The sequence below is a fragment of the Prunus persica genome, chromosome G2 (genome assembly GCF_000346465.2).
Source record: "Prunus persica cultivar Lovell chromosome G2, Prunus_persica_NCBIv2, whole genome shotgun sequence".
Taxonomy (NCBI): Eukaryota; Viridiplantae; Streptophyta; class Magnoliopsida; order Rosales; family Rosaceae; genus Prunus; species Prunus persica.
Genome location: NC_034010.1, coordinates 9,022,462 through 9,042,871, shown reverse-complemented (window position 1 = coordinate 9,042,871; position 20,410 = coordinate 9,022,462). Strand labels below are relative to the sequence as shown.

Below are 20,410 nucleotides of genomic sequence, written 5' to 3'. Positions count from 1 at the left end.
AGACCAGTGCTAGTAGAACGAATACTCGCAGCTCAATCTCAGGATCCTTTGATTTGCACGCTGCGAGTGGAGGTTGCAAATGGCGACAGAACTGATTGTTCCGTAAGAAATGATGGGGCATTAATGGTAGGTAACAGGTTATATGTCCCTAATGATGAAAGTTTAAAAAGGGAGATTCTTGAGGAGGCCCATGAATCAGCATTTGCAATGCACCCTGGAAGCACAAAATGTATCATACTCTGCGAGAACACTACTGGTGGCCTTTTATAAAGAAAGAAATAGCAAAGTATGTTAGAAGATGCTTAATTTGTCAGCAAGTGAAAGCTGAGCGACAGAAACCATCAGGGCTATTGCAACCACTTCCAATTCCTGAGTGGAAGTGGGAGCGGATTACGATGGATTTTGTGTGCAAGCTGCCCCGAACACAGAGTAAGCATGATGGAGTGTGGGTCATCGTGGATCGACTCACCAAGTCCTCTCATTTTCTGCCGGTGATAGCAAATTATAGTTTGAACAAACTGGCGAAGATTTTCCTCGATGAGATCATGAGACTTCATGGAGTACCAGTATTCATTGTGTCAGATCGAGACCCACGGTTTACATCCCGGTTTTGGACAAAGTTACATGAAGCTTTTGGAACCCAATTGCAGTTTAGTACTGCATTTCACCCTCAGACAGATGGTCAGTCTGAGAGGACCATTCAGACACTAGAAGATATGTTGAGAGCCTGTGCACTTCAGTTTCAGGGTGATTGGGATGAGAAGTTACCACTTATGGAGTTTGCATATAATAACAGTTATCAAGTGAGTATCGGAATGTCTCCATTTGATGCTTTGTATGGGAGACAGTGTAGAACTCCATTCTATTGGGATGAAGTGGGTGAACACAGATTGGTCGTATCTGAGGATGTTGAACTGACCAAGAAACAAGTGCAAATCATTAGAGAACGACTCAAGACAGCCCAGGACCGACAAAAGAGCTATGCGGACAATAGAAGAAAAGATCTTCAGTTTGAAGTTGGAGACTGGGTCTTTTTGAAATTATCACCTTGGAAAGGTGTAGTGAGATTTGGAAAGCGGGGAAAACTAAGTCCTCGCTATATTGGACCCTATGAGATTATAGAGCGTGTGGGTCCAGTAGCTTACAGACTTGCTTTGCCTTCAGATCTAACTCGATTGCATGATGTTTTCCACGTCTACATGCTCCGAAAGTATATTTCCGACCCTTCCCATGTGTTAGAGGAGCAACTAGTGGAGTTGGAGGCTGATTTCACTTATGTGGAGCAACCAGTTCAGATTTTAGATTGGAAGACGCAAGTGTTGCGATCGAGAGAGATTCCACTTGTGAAAGTCTTATGGAGGAGTCATACTGTAGAAAAGGCTACATGGGAACCCGAAGACCAAATGCGAGAACAGTACCTTCACCTCTTCGAGTAACAGGTACGTAAATTTCGAGGACGAAATTTGTATAAGGGGGGTAGGTTGTAATGACCCAAACCTAAAATTCATATTTAATGAGTAATTTATTATGCGGAAAGACAATTTTGCCCTTTGACTAAATTATGAACTCAAAGTTGACTTTTTGACCGAAAAGGAATTTGACAATTCCACATACACCGTTGCGTTGAGCACGATGACACGAGTTCATAGACACGAAGTGAGCTCGAATCGGAGTTTTAACGAAGAAAATACGAGTAAACTATCACAAAGGGCAAAACGGTAATTAGGAAAAATTAGATTTTTTATATAACCTCAGTTTTTCTCTCTTCCTCTCTCTCTCTCTCTCTCTCTCTCTCTCTCTCTCTCTCTCTCTCTCTCTCTCTCTCTCTCTCCCTCCCGTCACAAACCCCCCCCCCGAGACAGTAAATTTTGATCGACCATCGTCGCCGCCACAGAGCACCGCCGGCGACGAGACCGGTCTCGTTTGAACCGCCGCCACCTCCTCTTCCCTTCCCGACCAATCTCCGCCCGTGGAACCGCCGGCGCTGGCCGAAAACTGAAGAAAACCGATCGGTGTTGACAGAAATTCAACCCGTTCGTTCTCCTTCAATTCTCCTCCAAATTTGTCGAGTAAGGTATGGATTTCTACCTATTTTCCGTGCTCTAGCTGATGGTTGGGTAGGTTTGCGTTGATTTTCACCGTAGTTAGCTCAGTTTCCAAATTGAAATTCGGCCGACTTTCGGCCTTCGTGTTCGGCCACTTCCGGTCAGTTTTTGGGGTAGGTCCAAGAACAAAAGTGGTTCCAAATATGGTGTTATACCTAGGATAGGAGTTTGGAGCCTTGGTTTTGAGATTTTTCGACGATGCGTAATCGCTTTGGACACCCATCGATGCCGGCGCGTGCGGCCGTGCGTGGGCGAGTGTAGTGCAGTGACACAGTGTTCTGATGCGATCCTTAGGTTGTCACGAGCGCATAGGAATTCGCGGATCTCAATTTGGATACCGTTTGAGCCTCGAACGGATTTTCCATATTGTGCGATTATCGGGTTCACTACTGTTGAGCTGTTGGATCGTAATCAATTGTAGATATGTTATTCTAGATCATTTTAGAAACGTGTAGGATTCGACGGATCGTGAATCGGAGTCCCGGATACTCCGAAAACGTGAACCCTAGGGCTAGGGTTTAGAAATTATGCGATTACACGATCGTGATTAATCCGGCCGTCCGATTGACACCAATACCCTCGGGACATGTGTCCTAAATATATTGGACCTTCTAGCGGCATCCGGATCATATTGTACCCGTGGGGTTCCGGATTGACGTTTTGGACTTTAGCGCTTTTTGAGTCCCAAGATACCGCTAAACTATCCCACGTGGAAGGAAAGCTGTTATGGGCATAGGAATCATTTTAAATTGACGCACGTACTTTTAGGAGACGGGGGTAGGGTTTTTAATTTAATACTATATTGTATTAATAGAATATTATGGTCATTGAATCAGGCACCCGGACACCAGTTGACCCGCAGGAGGGACCTTCAAGAGGTCCAGCGAGCTCAGACTATCTGTGAGTGGACTCTTTGTTTTAATAAATAAATTTAAGCAGTTCAGTTTCAGTTATCAGCTGTTTTATTCTGTAAAATATTTTATGTTGCATGCTGCCGAGTGAAATGTCCTTTAAAGCTTATAGGAACAGATATTCTCGTTAATTATCAGATAAATGGCAGCAGAACTTTAAAAATTTACAGAAAGTTAATTATTCAACAGTTTTGCTTCAGAAATTTTATATTTTCTTAAACCACCTTGTACCTAGTTCTTAAATGCTACCTTCGGATTACATTTGTTGCCTTCGGTTTAGTCAGCATGCTTGACAGTTGCCCCACGAGTTCCTTGGTACTCGAACTCGTGTGGAGCGAGTAATGCGGATAAAGGTGGACTACGGTTCCCTGAATCCTGCGAGTTGCGGCTCGGACTGACCTCGTGTCACTGAGACCTACGAGTATGTGTCACCCATGGTGATGCAAGGATTGACGGATACCAGGAATTGACGGAAATAGGGTACACCTCGGTGATAGTTTTAAACTTGTTTCAAATGTATAGTTATATACCTGCATTGATTTCAGAAATAAAGAAAATAAGCTAGTTTGTATACCTGTTTTTACAGTGGGGTTAGTATGTTCATATGGTATTTTCTAAACTTTGTTTTTGGGTCCACTCACCTTTTTTGTTGTTTTGCGCCCCCAGGCAGTAGACGTGCACAGGAATCCACCACCTTGCCACTTCCCATCTTCCGCGCCTTTCTTTTGCTGTAGGATTTGTATTTTGTATAAAGATTTACTCGTTTGTAAATTCTTCGTAGTCGCTCTGATGTTTTGCCCTAGACGGAGCTTTGAACTCTTGGCATGTGTATATATATGTATGCTGGCAGTTGGTTGTATATATATACTTGTTTTGACAGGTGTAAATGTTTTGGTATTGAGCCAGTTACAAGGGAAACTCTGCCGGTTTTTCGGTAGAAGTCAACCTTGTTATTTTTATCGTGTTTTGTATAGAAGGGCAAATAGGTCATTTGTGCCCGACATTCGCCAGGTGTCGGACACGCACAGGGTCTGGTTCGAATTCCAAAGCGGAATTTGGATCGGGTCCTGTCATTATCTACTTGAATTTTGTTATCCATATGTCACTTCATTAAAATTTAATCCAAGGGATATAAACTAGACACATCATCCTGAAAATAAAAACCCTATTTTCTTCTCCCTTTTTTCTTCCTCCTTTCTCTGCAATACCTCCTTCCAATCCCAGTCTTACCAAATTGTTAGGCAGAGGTATCCCCATTATTTAATTTCTAGCTCTGCATAGTAAATTATAATTGCATATTGATATTGCTTCCAAAACAAGGTTATATATTTTATGAAAGAAGCAGCAAGAGGAAAACTAATTGTGACTTGGCCATTGCCATGGAACCAATTATTACACGAGGATGTGTATTAAGAGATATTATAAGCCTCTGGAATTGTCCAGAGGTCGTGTGTATTGATATTGATTATATAATGCTATACAAGAGTCCTACACCAGTAAGAGATAACTACACTTTACATGATAAAGAGGTATACATGATAAGGAACTGTAATTCTAGGATAAGTACACGTGAGGAATACAATGGATAAACTAAGTGGTAACATTAGGACTCTCCAGATCAGGATTGGATTATGCACGGCTCTCATTACACCCTCGCAAGCTGACGGGGCAGTGTTGCACAGGAAGCTTGGAAACAATGTAGAGAAAATGAGTAGTGGAAAGTCCCCTAGTAAAAATATCAGCCAATTGATCGTGAGTTAGAATATAAGCAACCTGTAACTCATGATGAACAACCTTCTCTCATACATAATGAAAATCTACTTCAATGTGTCTTGTGCGATAGTGAAAGACTGGATTAGAGGCTAGATAAATCGCACTAACATGATCACACCAAAGCTGAGGGCATGCGAGAGGAAGCCGCAGATCACGAAAGAGAGAGCGGAACCAGGAAAGTGTGGTTGTGGTTTGAGCAAACTGTTGGTATTCGGCTTCTGTGCTAGAGCGGGAGACACCCTTCTGCTTCTTAGAACTCCAGGACACCAAATTAGAGCCAAGAGAAATGCAGTAACCACCAATGGAGCGACAATCATCCGAAATCACCAGCATAGTCAGTGTTGGAATAGGCAGTTAAGCATAATGAACTAGGTTGATAAAACAAACCATGAAAGTGATAGCCTTAAGGTAGCACAAGATACGTTTGACAACGATCCAATGAATGGTAGTGGGTTGATGCATGAATTGACAAACTTGATTGACAGCAAAGGAGATATATGAACGAGTGATTGTGAGATATTGGAGAGCCCCAACAACACTACGATATTTCGTAACATCAGGAAGAGGGTCACCATCATGAAGACTCAAACGTTTGGAACTGAGGGCAGGCGTGGAAACAGGCTTGACATTAAGCATGTTGGTGCGTTTAAGAAGATCCAACACATATTTAGATTGTATAAGATGAAGACTAGTGGCTGTCCAAGAGGCTTCGATAGCCCGGAAATAATGAAGCGAGCCAAGGTCCTTCATGGAAAAGGAGTGACCCAAATGATGAATAAGTTGAGTAATCTGAGATGGATTATTGCCTGTAATTAGAATGTCGTCAACATAAATCAAAAGATACATAATAGTGGTCCCATGAAAATATGTAAACAAAGAGTAATCCGCCATTGATGCAGTAAAACCCAAATGCTCCAAATGAGAGGAGAAACAATGAAATCAGGCACGCGATGCTTGTTTGAGCCCATAAAGTGAACGATTTAGTTTGCACACATAGTTGGGAAATTGAGAATCCACAAAACCAGTGGGTTGCCACATGTACACATCTTCGGATAAATAACCGTGCAAAAAGGCATTTTGAATGTCAAGTTGACGAATGTGCCAATTACGATGCACGGCAAGAGTGAGAATAAAACGGATGGTGGATTGGTTAACCACGGGACTAAAAGTCTCACCATAATCGATCTCGGGTTGTTGATGAAAACCATTAGCCACCAAGCGAGCCTTATATCTTTCAATTGTACCGTCAGACTTACGCTTAATATGATATACCCACTTGTTAGGAAGAACATTCATTGAAGGAGTGTGAGGAACTAAAGTCCATGTTTTAGCTTGTTGTCGAGCAATATCTTCAACTTGCATGGTCTTGAGCCAATGGTCCTGTTTATTAGCCTGAAAGAAACTACTAGGCTCAACAAGGTTAGGAGATACATTAATCATCAAAGCATATTTGGAACTGGGTTTACGAATACCTACCTTCCCTCGAGTCACCATAGGATGAGTGGTAGGAACAAACTGCAAAGGAGAAGATGATACGGGCACCATTGGTGATTGCATTGGAGAAGCAGATTCAAAAGATGCAGTAGAAGTAATAGTGCTCATGGGTTCAGGTGAGGGAGGAGCAGCATGGGCAGCAGGTGGCGTTGGGGGAGAGGAGGAAACAGCTGTAAGTGGTGGTGTAGCAGGAGAGAAAACTATGGGAGCAGAATCTGAAGGCAAGGAAGACACCCCCGTAGTCCGAGTATGAAGTGTTGAACATGGGAAAGTGGTTTCATCAAATACAACATGTCGGGAGAGAAAGACTCGACCCGTAGATGGATCAAGGCATCCATATCCCTTTTGATTTAGCGAGTAGCCTAGGAAAATGCATTTAAGTGAACGGAAATTGCAACTTGTTGTTATTATAAGGGCGAAGATAGGGAAAACATGCACAGCCAAAAATCTTAAGAAAATCATATTGTGGAGTTTTATTAAATAGCCTTTGATAAGGCGATACAAATTCAAGAAGAGGTGAGGGGAGATGATTAATAAGATAAACAACGGTTTGAACGGCCTCAGCCCAATAAGGGATGGGCATGGAGGGATGGGCCAACAAGGTAAGGCTCATATCAACAATATGACGATGCTTGCGTTCGGCTAAACCATTTTGTTCAAGATGATGAGGACAGGTTAACCAATGATTAATCCCATGAGTTTCTAAAAAAGTCCTAGACACATTATTAGTATATTCACCCCCTCCATCAGTTTGAAACGTCTTTATGCGAGATATGAACATGTTTTCAACAAGGGATTTAAATTTAACAGAAATAGAAAATACTTCAGATTTAAAACGTATGGGATAAACCCATGAATAACAGGAAAAATTATCAACAAATAATACATAATACTTGAAACCAGAAATTGAAGAATTAGATGCACTCCAAACATCTGAATGAATGATTTCCAAAGGAAACTTAGCAATAAAATTAGATGAGGAAAATGGAAGTTTAACACTTTTGCCCAAAGGGCATGATGAACAAAAAAAATTTAGTTTTATTTTGTAATAAAGGCAAATGCTGAATGATGCAAAATGGATGAGGCAGGATGCCCAAACGGAGAATGCCATACATCCTTATTGACTCGAACACCTACGAAAGCAACTCGCGAATCCAGAGGAGTTGGACTTGATGAAGATGGAAAAAGGTGAAGACCATTAATACTCGGACGACCGTGGACAAGCATCCTCTTGGTCTTCAAATCCTGTACACAAAAACAGGTAGGATAAAAGGTGAAGAAACAGTCATTGTCACAAGAAAAATGGTTAACAGAAACAAGTTTAGTAGAGGCTTGAGGGCAACAAAGAAGGTTACATAAAGAATAAGAAGAGGAACCATGAACAATATTAGAACTCAGGTAAATTACTCAAATGGTCCTCAAATTTATACCTGATTTACATTTTGGTCCCTCAACTAAATTGTTCTTTCAAATGGTCCATCAACTCTATATTATTCGCTCAAGTGGACCATTTGAACGAATAATTTAATTGAGGGACCAAAATGTAAATCGAGTATAAGTTTGAGGACCATTTGAGTAATTTACCCTTAGAACTACCAATATGAGATATAGTTAAACCTGTTCTGCCAATGACACCACCAATGGAGTCATTACCACGATATTCTCTGGGATTGTTTAAAGCACCCACATTTGGGGTAATATAAGACTTGGCACCAGTATCCATAAGCCAAGAGGAGGATCTAGGTTGCTAAGAGGAAGCAGTAGCCATGGCAAATAAGCGCTGAGTAGGAAGGCGACCTTCAAAGGCAAGATTCATGCGGTTATAGCAATCCAAGGTGGCGTGACCACCACGCCACAAATTTGACAAAGAATCAGTGAACCAAAAGGAAAGGCAGCAGGACCAGGAGCCATGGAAGATGAGGAAGCACCGCCAGAGAAAGAAGAAGAAACACCACTGGAAGAAGACGAAGCCGCACGAAGAACACCAGATGTGGAAGAAGAAAAACTACCACGACCACCATGAAAAGAGGAACTGCCAGAAAAACCACAACCACCACGCTGTCCAAACGAGCCATGGCCTCAAAAACCACCACGTCCACGTGAAGCAACCATAGCAGTACCCACGTTGTTCATGATAATAGCAACAAGATCGAAGTCACTCATCGGGGAGCCAGAAAGAGCAAGGTTGTCAGCCAGAGAGTTCATCTTGTCTAGAAAGTTAGGCATCGAGAGATCACCGCGAGTAGTTTGCAGCAAGTCACCACGAAGCTGGAGCAGTCGATTTTGATTTTGGGAAGCATAACGTTTTTCAAGAGATAATCAAGTGAGATGTGCTGAGGTAGAACAAGCAACGGTGGCAAGCACAGCAAGAGAGAGAGACCCATTAAGCCAGGACAACACCATTTGATCATGTTGAATCCAGTCCTCATAAGCCGGATTCACCTTGTCGGTTGGTTTACCAGCAGCATCGAAGAGAAAGGCAGGAGGCCAAATACTGGTACGGTCAACATATTTCATAAGAGAGCGGCTGCGAAGAAGCGACACAATTTGCGCAAGCCATAAAGGATAGGTATTATGTTCCAACTTGACGGTCAACACGTTGGAAACGTTGGGCATAGGAGCAACAAAGGAGGAGATGGAACCAAAAGCAGAGGTCACCATAGAGAAGGTTGGGTGAGAAGAAAAAGAGGATTAAAAAATAATAATTTTTGATGTTAATAAGAAAGCTCTGATACCATGAACAGATATTTTAAGCCTCTGGAATTGTCCAAAGGCTGTGTATATTGATATTGGTTATATAATGCTATACAAGAGTCCTACACCAGTAGAAGATAACTACACTTTACATGATAACTGTAATTCTAGGATAAGTACACGTGAGGAATACAATAGATAAACTAAGAGGTAATATTAGGACTCTCCATATCAGAATTGGATGATGCACGGCTCTCATTAGTGTAGAAGTTGTACATCTTTGAATTTTTAAATTCTTGGTTGTAGTTTTATTGATCAATTTCAGAAACATATTTGACAAATGATCTATCGGCTCAATCTCTTTTTTTTTTTTTTTTAGTTCTACTTTTTCTAGATTGGGATATGGAATTAGAGGTGTCAAACGGGCCGTGCCGGGCCGGCCCGTCTCATTTAAACTCATGCTTTTAACGTTTTCGTGCCGTGCCAGGCCGGCCCATTTAGTAAAATTATTGATCTCGGCCCGGCCCAAAGCCCATGTCCACATTGAAACGGGCCGGGCCGGGCTCGTGCCGTGCCCATGCTTGTGCTCGTGCCATACTTGGGCCCAAGAACCAACCCATTTAATTTGAATTTTTTTTTCACTTGTTTTTGTTTTTCCACTAGATAATTCAAATTATAAACATTAAAAATATAATTAGAGGCAAGAAATGATGAACTATTTGAAAATATTATTCAATCAAACATCCAAACAATATGAAAGGGCAGACGGCAAAAAGTGTCCAACTCCACAAAGTCCACCTCAACTTTTCATTTTTAAACAACTGATTATTTTATATGTGAAGAAATGTCTTGCTTTGATTATAAGAGAAACGTATATGTCATATGTACTGATTAGATATCAAGTCCAATGTTGTTTAATTAATTTTTAGTTGATATGTTTAATTAATTAAGGACCTAAGTAATTTCCCTAAAATGAAAGACATCAAATATATGTTTATGATTATTAAATATATATATATATATATATATATATAAACAATGACATTAGATGTCAAATTATTGTATTTTGACTTTTGAGAAAGAAAAAAATGTTAAGTGGGCCGGGCTTGGGCCAGGCTTGAAGTAGGCTTGGGCTCGTTGAAGTGGGCTAGGCATGAGGGGCCATGGGCCGGCCTGATCCATTGGACCTCATTTTTTTATCCCGGCTCTGCCCAAGTTTTTGTGCCGTGCCGAGCATGACCCATTAATATTCATGCTCGTGCCGTGTCGTACCTCATTTAAACGGACTGGGCTGATGCCGTGTTGGGCCGGCCCGTCCCATTTGACACCAATTAAGAAAACGAAAAAGAAGAATTTAATAGAAAAGGCCCACCTGACGACGAAGAAGTTGAGTTGGTGAAGCAATCACCAATTAATACAGAATGATTATTTCCTAATTTAATCCTTTTTTTCTTTAAATATGCGGTTGAGAAGTCAAGCAGATCATGGTAGGAAAAATCAAAACAGAGGATTCGAATTCAATTTTTTATTTTTATTTTTAAACACAACTACCCATTTTATCTTTCTTAATTCTAAAATATAAAAAAATGAAAATGAAAAACAGAAAACCAATTGGCACACTGTGCCAATGGGCCTGGCTAGCGATTCCTTATGTGTAATGCTAGCGGCAGCCCCTATTCAAATGAGAAATCTGTTCCTTTCAGAGGACTTGAGCATAAAGGCTCAATATAAAGTATGAGGACTAAACCTGATTCTTCATATTTAGCATATATGATCAGCAATGTCCATAACCTTAACATTCTGAAATTAACACTTTAGTCATGGAGTTTTGAGTTGAGTCAATAACAATGTATTTGCTGATCAGAAGCCCCATTCCAAAGTAGTATGTGATTTATTCTCCATGAAATTATGCGAGCAAAGATAAAATACTTTGCAGGTCATTACAATCAAAATAAATCTTTGGAAAGGCAGATTGTGAATCCGACGGCTATGGCTCGACATTGAAGGATTTGGGGGGCATAATATAAGCAACTGAGAGTACTGACAAGAACATGAACATGAGGCAATTGCTGCTGTCAATGCACCAGAGGTTAATAATATCTAGTACTTTGGCTGTGCTCATTCTACCAAATCCAATGCTGTGGAAAAATACTAAAAACCTTCCTGAAATTTAAGAGTCAACAAACAGCTTATGAGCAAAAGAAAATGTATACACAAATGCTAAGGTGCAGCAGAGAATTATGCAGTAGTGAAAAAAGAGAACCCAATTATTGTTCAGGTAAAACTATACCTTTAAACTATAAGCTGAGAATTAGAGCAAGCACAAGGACAAGTATGCATGGCCTTCCAATGACACCATCTGACGTCGACCTACAGACATTATCAAACTGTAATGAGTATCGTTACAGCCAACCAAAGTTTTTTCATTTCTTTTAAACTGGCGTGCACAAATGCTATAAAACATAGGTAGTAATGAAGAATGAACCTAAAGCCACCACAAGTGCCTCATAAAAATTTCATTTCCTTTTCTTTATCAGTGAAGTTTTAACGTACGAGGACTGATCACAAACCAACGTGAAAATTGCAAAAGATAAAGTTAATCAGAAATATAATTGAAAGTTAATGGCCTAAATTTGTCATTAAAGTTTCCCATGGTCCAGGTTTCGTTCAAATGCAAGAAAGAGAAAGATGGACTGAAAGCAAACACCATGATGGAAGAAATGCATCAAACAGTAGTGAAAAGAAAAAAGAGGGTAACAAGATTATATAGATGAGGTCATGATATAAATGAAAAATTACCTTGTTACAAGCTCCTTGATTGACTCAGTTTCGATTCCAAAACCTAAAGGGAAAAGTGGATCATAGTGTGTATCCCCAAAATTCATTGGGAGTTGATCTACAGTTCTGAACCATGTTCTTGGAAGCTTTCCACTGAACCCATGATCCCCAAAAAGGACATCGGTAATACCTTGGCCTTCAGTGCCTGGCAACCATGCTGCCACCAGGGCATCAATTGAGGAAATATATGGTTCAATTACAATAGGTCTGCCAGAAATTATGATAACAATGCACTTGACACTTTCACACACATTGCTGATGACACTTGGGCCAGGCTCCGCCATCGTTAGGTTCATGCTGTCTCCTGAAGTCTCAGCATAAGGGTGCTCGCCAACAACAACAATGGCATATGCAAAGTTGTTGGACTTTACAAAATTTCCATCAGGATTCTCACGGTAGATAATTTCTGTGCTCGAATCAACTGTTGATTTTATGGCACTGAGGATTGTGGTTCCTACTCATGAAAAATACTTTCGTCACTATTATTGCTAAAGTAGTTTCCTGGAATTCAAAATTCTTAAAGAAAAATGTGCTTGAAGGGTATTTGCACATAATCTAAAGAAATTTAGACTAAATCTCATTGCACAAGATAATATTCGAAGCGAAGTTCAGGAAATTGAAATATTTTTTTTTACTTTAGTAGCTTTTAATCTGCATCCATATCATGCTCATGCTTGTCATTAGGAATCATCAAGGACTGGACTAGCTAAATCACCCCAACTGTAATGTTTTTTCATTAAAAGTATGCAACAAAGATTTGGTACATTCAAAGTAACAATCAGAAAATCATATGCATGCACATACACATGGCTACATATTTCCTGTTCATTCTCACATAATTATGGAGACAATGTTTCTACATTTTACACCTAACAAGCAATTTCATAATCTTCTCAGTAAGTACTCAATGCTCTGCTTTTACATACAGCAATTTCTGTCATTCATTGTGGAACACAAAAGTACTGCATATAGACAGAAAGTTAAATATTAATAAATATAACCATGAAAGAAGACCCTACCTCTTGTATAGTTGTTGCCACTGAATCCTTGCCATTCCATTGTCCATCCACCACATTGGTAACCTAGATTATCAGCATGACTGCCAGCAACTAGGATTTTGGACACCTTCTTGGGAAGAGGTATGACCGGATTTGGATTGGTTCCGTTTTTTCCGTTCTTCAGAAGCACAAGTGATTTTCTGACTGCTTCCCTTGCCAAGTCTCTATGAGCCTAGGAAAGTTAAAATAAGAAATAAATAAGCAGCCCATTGATTCAGGGTAGTTATTACAAAGTATGAAACTTACTAAGCTCTTTATTAACATTGACAATTGACAAGGAAAGACCATGGAACTTGGAAGGCAATTTCTGGCCACTGAACGTACAAACAATTGTAATAGGAACCACTCTATCATTTTTTATTTTATAATAATCTCCACTCCATTTTTATCCAGCTAGAGAGCAAGCCAATATATGTAAATTTAAAAAAAAAAAACACAATATGAAAGTCGCAAATCCTGATATTTGATAATCTCTGATAAACTGACCTGGCTTCCAAGCTCATTGACTAGGCTGAGATCAGCCAAAGGGTTCTCAAAAAGACCCATGGTGAACTTGACAAGCAGAATCCTTCCCACAGCATCATCAATTCGATCCATTGGGACAACGTTGTTTTTGACCAGGGAGATGAGATCATCAATGAACTCTATATACTTGAAAGGGATCATGATCTTCAAATCACAGACAACCATGTTCAGAGTTTTATAATCATATACTTCAGTTTCTCATTGCTGCACTGATTACAGTGTAGGAAAGACTTATCTTCTTTCATTTCTATGAGATGTTTGTTTATAAAATAAGCCACTAACCATATCAAGTCCAGCTAGAATTGAAGCTTGGACGGAGTATGAGTAGTTTGCATGTGGTGGGGAAGTAATCCTGTCAACACCCTCCCAGTCTGATATAACAAAACCCTGAATGTTCAACCAAAACACCATGTGCCGTTGTTAGCATAAAATAGTTAATACTGCAGAACATAGGGAAAGGTACAATACAGTCTCCAAAGACAACAGTTTGTAATGGTAAAATTGTTCAGCAGTCAACAAACAAGTTCAAAAAACACAATAAAATTAAGATGAGAAAATATGTAAATGCAATGAATCCATCAACAGACGCTAAGTAGCAACATCGGAAAGCAAGTAAAGAATCATGCAGACTACTTTGCAATATGCAAGAACACCTGACCACATTAATGTGCAAGTAATTTGAATTTAATTGGACATGCTGAAGGCATTAAGACGCAACATGTGGAAAATATGCAAGTTGAGAAAAGTGACAAAAACAGATCAGACCGACAAGCATTTGAAAAAGGAAAACACCCAATTGCAGATACATTGAGGGAAAAACAGTTATGAAACAGTCAACTAGTCACGAATAAGAGTTTGAGATGTCACAGAAGGGAATACCCCACAATTTAAATTACCGATAATTTTGCAATATGCAAAGACACTTTTCTGCCGGATAAGACTGAAGGCTTAAAAACTCAACATGTGGTAAATACATAATGTTGAGAGAAACCTTTCACATAACTCATGGTAGAATGTTAACATTGAGCAAGTTAGTTATGTGCTAACATCAAATATCGGTACATACATAATAACACAATTCAAATTGAAATCTTTCTGCGCATGTCATCTTATTTGCATCGTAGATAGTTACCAGAAAAACTGTAATAACCTTGGATACTACATAAAAATAAAAATAAAGGAAAAAGAAAAGGAAATTGTAACCTTAAACTTAAGGGTGCCCTTGAGGAAGCCAGTAACTAGGTCGCGGTTTGCATGCATCTTTTCCCCATTCCAACTGGAGTAGGAAATCATCACTGTTGCGACACCCTTGATGATTGAATCAGAATAGGCAGGCATGTGGATGCTAAGCAACTCGTGACGGTCAACCACAGTGTTGTTCTCATTAATGCCCCTGGTTGTCCCTCCATCACCCACAAAGTGCTTCGCACAAGCTGCAACCTTTTTACTAAAATATAATAAAACAATAAATACATCAGGAATGACTGAAACGTTGAAATATTAGTATTAAAAAACATTTAGATAAGTGCACATGCATACATTCATTCAGAAAACCAGGACAAACTTTTTTTGTTTCCTCTTCCCTCCTATTGGGCTGAATACAGGTGAGTACAGAACATAGAATTTCAGCAGTTGAAACAGAGTTTCACCAATTAACAATAGTCCAAGAAAAATAAGGAGAAATGTTTTAGTAACAATGCCTTGATACACTACTGATATATTGTGCAAGGCAACCATGAGATCAGGGAAGGTAGCTTTATCATTATGTTGGTTTAAGCTTATCATATAGTTTTAAACAATAAAAAATTACATATATAGCTTATTTATCAGGACTCACTACCAGCCAAAAATTTTGAAAGAAAAAGGAATCACTGAATTCATTTGATAAATTGAATCTATAACTACGAATACACGACATATATTACATTTACCAGATTATCTTTCTTAAAGTCACAAAATCAAGCAAATGAAAGACAAAAATCAAATGAAGGAAAATGAAAGAGAGAATGAAAAGACAAAAAAAAAAAAGATTCAAAGTACTTTATTTTACATAAAATTCATACTTTCCACCAACATATGGAACTCCTTTCCGAGAGTTTGCAGGAATATCTCCCTGTAAACCTGGAATAATCTCCGTCATTTCTTGCACAATTTTGTGATCCTCACTGTAGCTTTCATAACACCGACCCCATCTTGGATCTCTACAGACCTATATAGGAAGTTCCAGGTTAAGCAGAGAAGTCACCCAATCGAGAAAATAGTAAAGCACTCATATGACCTCATCATCCATATAAAAGAAGAAAATGTTGAAAACTTATAATTTCTTTTGCAATGTATTATTTACCGCAATGCATGGAGCAAATACATAAGGAATCCCCGTAGCTCGGGCTTCAAGAGCAGTTGCAGAACCAATTCTTCGTACCAATTCAGGATCCCTGTATACTGGAATTATTAAATAGAAAGCAGACACATTTAATAAAACATAAAACGCCCATCATCTCAAAGGATTTTGACATGCGTGGTATGTTATTTTAATGCTTGCTGGAGTATGACCCTAATGGCCCTTGTTGAAGTTAGACAGTTAAGTAGTTTTGCATTGAAAAGACAGTGAAGCAGTAGATCTCATCCTTTGTGTAATAATTGTACAATGCACTATCATGTTTTAAATATGATGCAATAGAATCTGAAATTTTTACTTGCCTGGTAGCTCCAAGCCCAACATTATGCGGAAATATTGTAGCATTATAGACATTGTTGTGTCCATGCACAGCATCGATGCCATAGATCATTGGAATGCCCAAACGACTAGCTAGAGCTCCCTTCTGAAATTCATTAATCATGTTAACCCAGTCCTCAGCGCTAGCTTCTGGAAGGGGTGCACTGCCACCACCACTCAATACACTGCCTGCACAAATCAAAACACATCATCACTCCATTTTGTCTTATCATATCATTGCATTCGATGTTATTTCTCTTCCTGCAATTCTGGTTGCTGTAAATCATGTCTAGTGATTTGATTTATGTTATCTGGTTGAATTGATGCATTCCTTAAATTAAGGTCATCAGAGAATTAAACAATAAAAAGAGCAAGGGAGGGGGAGAGAGAGAGAGAGCACATGGAACCAAAGAATGGGCCATAAAAAGAATCAGTCACAACAAACCAAAGCAGAAAACCCAACATCATGACAGAAAGTCTCTTACTCCCCAGCAAGGCAGCAAAGAATGCGAAGGAAAATGAAAGGAATAAGGGAGAACAAACTAAAGCCTTCTTAACTGCATAAAGAAGACCCAACCTCATACGAGGACAGGTCTTACTCCTTTCAGAGTCAAAGTCATATTTTCCACTTTTGTTTCCTTGGTTTTGTACCAAGCTAGAAATTCAACACAAAGGACCTTGAATACAGGGGTAAATGCTCTTAACCACTTGAGCTACAAGACTTTTGCAGTTCCATCATAGCTTGTATATCTACACACATGATAGTGAAAAGTTCCTGATCAAGTATAAAGACTAATATTGACACCTCAACTCCTCTGTAAAGGCATCTATAAGCCCACAAGAAGATGAAACGCATAATTGCTTGATTTGGAGCTAAAGCAGGAATCAAATGCATGATAACATATGAGAAAGACTATGCCAGACAAAAGGCACTTATTTCATAAGTTACACGGACACTACAAATTGGAGAACTTATGTTGATGTGCACCAAACACAACTGAAGGTTGTATTTAGACATATTTGATATAAACATACACACACACACACACACACACACACACACACACACACACACACACACACATATATATATATAATATATGTATGTATGTATATACACATTACCAATGGAGTGAGTTCTCATAGTATCAACATTGGCAACACTGCGATCAATCTGTACCATCTGACCAATTTTCTCTTCAAGAGTCATTCTGCTAAGAAGATCTCCAACTCGAGAAGCCACTGGTTGATTAGCATCTTTGTACTTGATGTAATCTGCATTCACCGCACTGAAACCCACCCACCACCAAACCAACAACATACCCACGACTGGTAATGAAACCCAAACCATTCTAACTCGTCCAGATCCAAGCTCCTTTTTTACTCTGATAAACCAACAAAATAGAGAAATTACACAATGCTTATCATTTGTTCTAGCCATTCTCTGTTTGGTCGCTGAGAAAATGCAAGAAAAGAGAAGTATAGAAGTATTTGAAGCTTATTGTCCTTGTTCAGGAACTACAGCTAGACATATGATGGGGTCCTGCGCCCCCCAGATTATGTAAAACCCATTAATATATACTAAGAGCTAATAATTATCACCAAGGAAATTCATATAATAAGCTCAATCGCCCCCCACGAACAAATTTTTAAATCCTGGTTCTGCTTAGTTTATTGTATTCTCTTTTTGATCATGTGGAACTCTATCACCATGTATTTTCAACTTATTTCACATTGCACAAAGATTCAAACATGCCCACATAAAAACACGAAAAAAAACAAAACAAAACAAGACTTCAAATAAAAAGAATAAGTCAAATCGTTGTCCTGCCATACCTACTACTCAAATCTCAGAAAAACAAAGGAGGATAAGGGGGTTATGGGTTCGGTCAGAATGGACCATTACAGAGGCTAGCCTCCCTAATTCAAACAAAAAGGCACGAAATGCCATTTGCGCTGCCATACCTTCTAGTCAGTTCTCAGAACAATAAAAGAAGAATGGAAGCCTACAAAGGAGGATAAGGGGTTCATGGGTTCAGTCAGAATGAACCACTACAGAAGCTAATCTCTCTGAATCAAACAAAAAGGCACGAAATGCCATTTGCACTGCCATACCTTCTAGTCAGTTCTCAGAAGAATGGAAGCCTACAAAGGAGGATAAGGGGTTCATGGGTTCAGTCAGAATGGACCACTACAGAGGCTAGTCTCTCTGAATCAAACAAAAAGGCACGAACTGCCATTGTCACTGCCATACCTTCTAGTCAGTTAAATCATTGTCCTGTTCCTAGCTTCCTCAGAAAGAAGAAAACAGAAACCCAATCCAATATCAACCATGTTCTCACAGAAGAACAGCATTGTGTGTGCGGGAGAGAGAGAGAGAGAGAGAGAGAGAGAGAGAGAGAGAGAACGAGAGACTTACAGAGAGTAGCAGAAAGAAAATTGGCTGCTTTAGCTGTGGATCAGTGAATGTGACTCAAACGATAAAAAGGATAAATGAAAAGGGCAGAGCTTGAAAGGAAGTGAAAATGTGTTCTGTCTTGAGTTGAGAGATCCCCCAATGGGTTTTGTAGGCAGGAAACAGGTAATGGGTATAGTGGGGGAGGGGAAGAGTGTGTGTGTATATATATACAGTCTGGCGGTTTCTATTTCCCCCTTTTGGGTTTTTGGATCCTTTTTTCTTTTTCTTCTTTCTTTTGAAGAACGTGGCTGTGGGTTTTTGGATTAGTGCAGCTGTTACTTGTTTGTGAGAGTGACGTGAGAATGTTAAGATGCCTCGTTTCAAGTTTCGTATTGGCTGGCTGGACTTTTGCATATGTGGCTCCTTTTGGTATGATCATCATCTTTCTCACCCTGACCTACTCACGACTTTAGCAAAAGTACAACAGCATCTAGAATTAAAATCTGATCGACATTAAAGAGATTTTCTACCATAATGGGAATCTAGCTTTACTAACTTCACTCCTCCTTTGCGAAAATTATTTGTTTGATGATGAAACACCAAAATGATATAATCAATTCATATGTTGTAATATGAATGAGTATGAACTTTCTAGTGAACTTTACTTTTTGACTAACTTTGATTTGAAAATAACATGTGTTCTCATCTGAATTGTTTGCAAACAATTTTTTTTATAAGCCTAAAATTAATCCATCAATTTCTTAAAAATTACATCTTAAATTAGAAAGATATTTTGATCAAAATGATAGAAAAAGTTGCTTTCGTTAAAATAAAAAAAGTCAAATTTGTTATAAAAAGAATAAAAATAAACATGTGGAGCCCACTAACTATTCATTACCGTTCATTTGGCGGCTTTGATAGAGTTACTATTCATTACTGTTCATTACTGTTCATTTGGCGGCTTTGATAGAGTTTGTCTGTCACGGGTGAACAGTGATGAATAGTATGAATAGTGATTATTTCAGCCTATAAATAAGAAGAGAAACGGAAAGAAGAAGAGAAGAAAAAAGAGAAAGAAAGAGGAAAGAGAGAGCAGAGAGAAATTCTCCTAGAGAGAAAATTCAGTGAGCCACATATATTGTAAACACTAAACTTGTAGCCCTATTATTTTACATAGTGGAAAAGTTACTGCTGTTGCTCTCCGAGGACGTAGGCATAGCCGAACCTCGTTAAATGCTGTGTCTTATCTACTTTACGTGCAGCTCTGAATTATCGCACATATCCCAGGTTATTTTATAACACGTTATCAGCACGAGAAGCTCTCAGGTATAATTTTTGTGCTGCACTATTATTTATAATACTAACCATTATGTTGATGTAAAGAAGAAAAGCCAACGCATCTAGCTTTCCACGAATATATCAGTAATATATATATATATATATATGAAAAGTTGATGGTAATATAATATACTATATTTATCTGCTTTTCTATTACTAACCATTAACAAAAATGGACCCTTGGTAATACTAAACATATTATCAGTGGGAGACCGTTACTAATACTAACAATTTAATTTATGAATTTAATTTACTGCACATTTACATTTATTTAAAAGGGTGGTGCGGGTTTATCGTCCACGCCTTTACGTTCATTTAAAAGTATGGAGCAGAATTAGTGCCCATACACGCACGTTTAATTTATGAATTTAAATTACCGCACATTTACATTTATTTAAAAGGGTGGTGCGGGTTTATCGTCCACGCCTTTACTTTTATTTAAAGTGTGGTGCGGGTTTTATCGTCCATACCAGTAATTTATTTACTAGCAATTTATTTTATGGACTAAATGTGCTGTATGATGAGTTTTTACAGTATGCAGATCAGGACCAGCAATTCCT

General features: G+C 39.0%; 1 protein-coding gene across 4 annotated transcripts; it reads right to left on the bottom strand.

The window, feature by feature from the left end:
* LOC18787238 (beta-glucosidase BoGH3B) lies at positions 10,711-19,099 on the bottom strand. Of its 4 annotated transcripts, none has more exons than XM_007218884.2 (12): positions 18,534-19,099; positions 17,240-17,499; positions 16,099-16,303; positions 15,743-15,833; positions 15,462-15,607; positions 14,602-14,845; positions 13,681-13,785; positions 13,360-13,542; positions 12,835-13,045; positions 11,777-12,269; positions 11,268-11,347; positions 10,711-11,140 (listed from the first exon to the last, which is right to left on the bottom strand). In XM_007218884.2, exons 2-11 carry the CDS (start codon positions 17,463-17,465, stop codon positions 11,275-11,277), a joined length of 1,977 nt encoding a protein of 658 aa, XP_007218946.1. In that variant the 5' UTR covers positions 17,466-17,499; positions 18,534-19,099; the 3' UTR covers positions 10,711-11,140; positions 11,268-11,274. The 4 variants fall into 4 exon arrangements, with proteins under 4 accessions (XP_007218946.1, XP_020413935.1, XP_020413936.1 ...); XM_020558346.1 differs by lacking the exon at positions 18,534-19,099 and adding an exon at positions 17,951-18,027; XM_020558347.1 differs by lacking the exon at positions 17,240-17,499 and having other exon boundaries at positions 18,534-19,097.

Coding starts and splice junctions, on each gene's coding strand:
- LOC18787238 (XM_020558345.1), bottom strand. CDS start 17,555: ATGGCTAGAACAAATGATAAGCATTGTGTAATTTCTCTATTTTGTTGG. Junction 14,846..15,461: donor GTTCCATATGTTGGTGGAAA/GTATGAATTTTA, acceptor ATTATATTTTAG/TAAAAAGGTTGCAGCTTGTG. Junction 13,786..14,601: donor AGGGCACCCTTAAGTTTAAG/GTTACAATTTCC, acceptor TTGAACATTCAG/GGTTTTGTTATATCAGACTG.